Source organism: Lactuca virosa, chromosome 3 (genome assembly GCF_052849685.1).
Source record: "Lactuca virosa cultivar CGN04683 chromosome 3, Lactuca_virosa_CGN04683_v6, whole genome shotgun sequence".
In the NCBI taxonomy this organism is placed as follows: Eukaryota; Viridiplantae; Streptophyta; class Magnoliopsida; order Asterales; family Asteraceae; genus Lactuca; species Lactuca virosa.
The window spans coordinates 13868443-13872867 of NC_136428.1; the positions used below are offsets into that span (position 1 = coordinate 13868443).

General features: G+C 33.2%; 1 protein-coding gene across 1 annotated transcript; it reads right to left on the minus strand.

Annotated features, from left to right (window-relative positions):
• Positions 1-234: 234 nt before the first annotated feature.
• On the minus strand, positions 235-4425 carry LOC145165240 (DEAD-box ATP-dependent RNA helicase 6-like). The gene is made up of 10 exons (XM_079083944.1): positions 3964-4425; positions 3445-3505; positions 3050-3284; positions 2724-2962; positions 2355-2606; positions 1953-2133; positions 1778-1866; positions 1600-1673; positions 1398-1514; positions 235-583 (listed from the first exon to the last, which is right to left on the minus strand). Exons 1-9 carry the CDS (start codon positions 4293-4295, stop codon positions 1436-1438), a joined length of 1542 nt encoding a protein of 513 aa, XP_078940070.1. The 5' UTR covers positions 4296-4425; the 3' UTR covers positions 235-583; positions 1398-1435.

Below are 4425 nucleotides of genomic sequence, written 5' to 3' on the forward strand. Positions count from 1 at the left end.
ACATACATATGTATACATGTATACACATGAGTGTGCATATAAACATGTATATATGTATGTATCCACATCAGTACATATATGCACTACAGATAAACATGTACACACATAACAACGCATAGACACAGATTCATCAACATCTATACATATATATGCATAACATGTATACATCTAATCATATATGTATCTGTTTTTTTATGATCAATTTTCTTGATTCAAATATGATGATTCCATAACTCATATACAAGAATGCCTTTTTTTCTGGCTATCCAGACCTAATACAAATACAAAACCAGTCCAACTCAAACTAATTTAACCAACATAACAAATCTAAAGAAAGTTCAGCCACATTTTTTTTTCCTTTTTTCTTTTTTACTTTTTTTTTTTTTTCCTTTTTTCTATTTTCCCTCTATCCTACATACAGAACTAAATATAACAGATGCTAAAATTAAAAGCAAAACAAAGTGATGGAAAAGAAATCTAACATTTGTCAACGACTCAGCATCTCCGAGATGAATTATCTTATCCTTCATATTTTCAACTCATCAGCATTTGCTGCTTTCTCTTTTTGGACTGAATGAGCACACTGAGTAAGAAAAAATGACCATTTTACCCTTTTGTAGGACCTGATGCTGAATATATATATATATATATATATATATATATATATATATATATATATATATATAAAAATTGACTGTTGATTTACGAACAGTAATAAATTGAAATTATAAATGCCTACGATAAAAGTTAAAACAATATGTTGCGGTAACATTGTACTTTCACAATTCACATTAATATATGATAATAACCAAAATCATCCACAATGGAATATGCACAAACTCAGAGGATTAGTTTCTTAATATATGGATTTAAAGAGCTCACAACCAAATATAAATAACTATTTTTTTGCTTTCATGTTTCATCTTTATTTCATACTACATAAATATGTTTAAATCCTTATAGCTTGTTTTATTTTAATAACAAGATATATGATATGTTTAAACGGATTTTTTTTTTTTACAAAAAAAGTTTGGTTAAAGGGTAAAAAATGAGGTGTTAATAGATAAAGACACCTTTCTCTCCTTTAACCCCATCTATTTATATCAAGTCAAAAAGAAAACCAAACTATATATATCTGTCCAGATTAAGTTTTGTCCCCATTTAGTCAGAAAGAAACAACACCTATATATGGGCAATTCTTTTTAATGGAGAAAGGACTTAATAGATAGTAAAAAGGGTTTTCCTCATTAAGTCCTAAGTGTTTTACAAATTTACCCGTTACTATGTTTCCTTCCATTTCTCAAAGTATACCATCATTTTCTTAAAATATTTTTTAAACATCATTTATCCAGACATCACTTGATGAAAAAAAAAAATTTAAGCATCATGTTACTCACCAAGCAACATGATATGAAGCAGGTTTGATAATGATGGGTCAACGGCAATAAATGGCTTGATCAATTAGTGGAGGAATTTGTTTTATTTCAGTTCCAAGCTCCTGCTCAATCCGATACCTGCACCATAAATATAGGGGTAAATCTGGTAATACATTCATGTTACATTAAGATAACAGTAGGAGTAAGAACACAGAACACTTACAAGTTAAAGCGGTCTTCATAGGTTATCAAATTCACAGCCAACCCAAGATGCCCAAACCTTCCAGAACGACCCACCTATAAATTATTAAATTATTCAATTATAATCAATCACTTCAAAAGCAGATAGATAGATAGATGAGTATTATTGTAAGTATTATAATACAACAGAAGGTACCCACCCTGTGTAGATATGTTTCAGCATTCCTGGGAAAATCGAAGTTAATAACAACATTAACTGCTTGAATATCTATCCCCCTTGTAAATAAATCTGTAAATTAAATTGATTTATTATTAGTGCTTTTCCCATAAACTAAGTCACTCACTAATCACTATAGTAAATCATGATAAGCATACCAGTACAAACAAGGTTCCTGCATGCACCATTGCGGAAGTCATGGAATACCCGATTCCTGTGATCTTGCAACATTTTAGCATGAATATAGAAGCAGGAGTAACCCAGCTCCGTTATTTTCTTAGCTAATAGCTCAACCCGGTTCACAGAGTTGCAGAAGATGATAGATTGGTTGATTTGCAGCTGTTATTGTTAAATGTTAATCACCCAACCCAATAAAAAGATAAATCAAATCTGTCACTCAACAATAGCGCTAAATACAAGAAATAGCAACACACTTTCATTTGTTTGTATTTCATATCATGATGCTATAATAAACTAATCAGTACAAGTATGTTGCTATTTTATTCCTTGAAAATAAATACAGTATCTAGCAACGAAAGATATTCCAGTTCTGACCTAACCTTGGAAAAAAGTGTATTCAGGCAGTGGACCTTCTGTCGTTCTTCTACAAAAGCATAAAACTGTGTGATACCTTTAAGAGTAAGCTCATCCATTAAGTTAACCACATAAGGGTTTTTCAAGTATCTATCTCTGAAATCTTTCACTGTAACTGGAAATGTGGCTGAAAACATCAAAATTTGTCGCTGTTCAGGAAGACATCCAATCAGCTGTTCCACTGAAGGTTGAAACTCTGGGGACAACAGTTTATCAGCCTGCATCCATATCATAACTCAAATCTTAAAACCATCACTCACAATATCATATTTATATAAGACCACCTGTGAAAAATATTTACAAAGTAATGACACTTTAGTTTAAAATTTAAATACCTCATCCATGACTAGCATTGCACATTCAGTCAAATTGCATATTCCCTTCTTGGTAAGATCAAGAATTCTTCCAGGAGTGCCAACCAGCAAATGGACAGGTTGATATAATCGCATAATATCATCTTTCAAACTTGTTCCTCCAGTAGTCACCATCACTTGAATTTCTAAATGTTTTCCAAGTTCCTTGCAAACTTGGGATGTTTGAAGTGCCAACTCTCTTGTTGGAACTAATATGACAACTGTATTTTTTTTTAAAAAAAAAAACAACTGTTAATATCATATTACTAAAATGTATAGCAGAACAAGGTTGTAGAAATAAATGTAACCTTGAATATTATTCTTATCTGTATCGATCTTTTCAAGAGCTGGGATGCAGAAGGCTGCTGTCTTTCCAGTTCCATTTTTTGCTCTTGCAAGAATATCACTTCCAGTCAATGCAATAGGGATGCTTTCTTCCTGTATAGGTGATGGCCTTTCAAAACCCTTTTCATAAATTCCCATAAGTAGCTCCCTTTTCAGAAAATAGTCCTCAAATTCATTGCCTTTTGTAGCAGTCACATCCTGTAATATATTTGGCATAGAGGAATTAGGCTAGTGAACTCTCTACCAGTTATTACTGCATAAACAATTCTTAAAAGAAAATGAGACAATACAAGGTATATGAGGTATGCAAATGCATCACAGAAAATTAAAAAAAAAATGTGTTTTACACCATATGTACCTCAGTCCTGTAACGGGTATCTGCTACAGGTATGTTCAATTGTGCCTTCCATTCTTGAGAGCTAAACCAGCAAAATGCACAAAGATAAGTTCATCATTCTCTGATTTCAGTACTACACGGTCTCAAAGAATACAGGCATGTACAATTTTATCACTCAAAGAGTACGTACATACATAAATGAGTTTATATTCTCTTTTACACGCTTACATTATATGAATTCGTTATCTGATTGAGTTATAAAATGGTCAATAGGCGTTACAGTAAGGGGCATATGGCTTCAAACTCGAAATTTGATTTTCATATCAAAAGGTAATTGATCATCGATATGATCCCAAAATTACTACATGTATGACGACATTAAGAAAGGCTGCATTAATCGTCTCCAGAACTCGAAAACCATTTATGAATAACAGATACGAAACGCTTACACTAAGCTAGTAACGTGACGTCATTAGAACAAAAAATAAAGCACTTGAAGATTCAAGAAACCAAAATCATAAATTAGAATACAGAATTTACCTTGAATCAACACTGACATCTGAATATACGGATTTTTCAACTTCGTTATTAACATTAGCAGCTGAAGAACCAGGAGCATTAGCATTAGGGTTCCGTCTTAGCCACTGTTGCTGCGTGTTGTTTTGTTGTCCGGACTGCTGCCTCTGCGTGTACTGTGGTTGCGGCCGCTGCTGCTGACATTGATTTTGATGAGTAGGGTTTCGAGGTTGATGGTAGTAATTAGGGTTTGGATGGTAACTGCCACCACCACCACCGTCGTACACTCCGCCACTTCCACGACCGTTGCCAATACCGGGAGGATATCGGCGATTGTTAGTACTGCTATTATCCATTGGAAGATGACAGTCACGAAGTTGGTTTCTTTAGTAGAGTGATTTTGACCGTTGTAAGAAGACGAACCTTTGCCCAATATACGATCACTTTAGGTTTTCAGATCATATGGATTTGTTCGCTCAACATAAA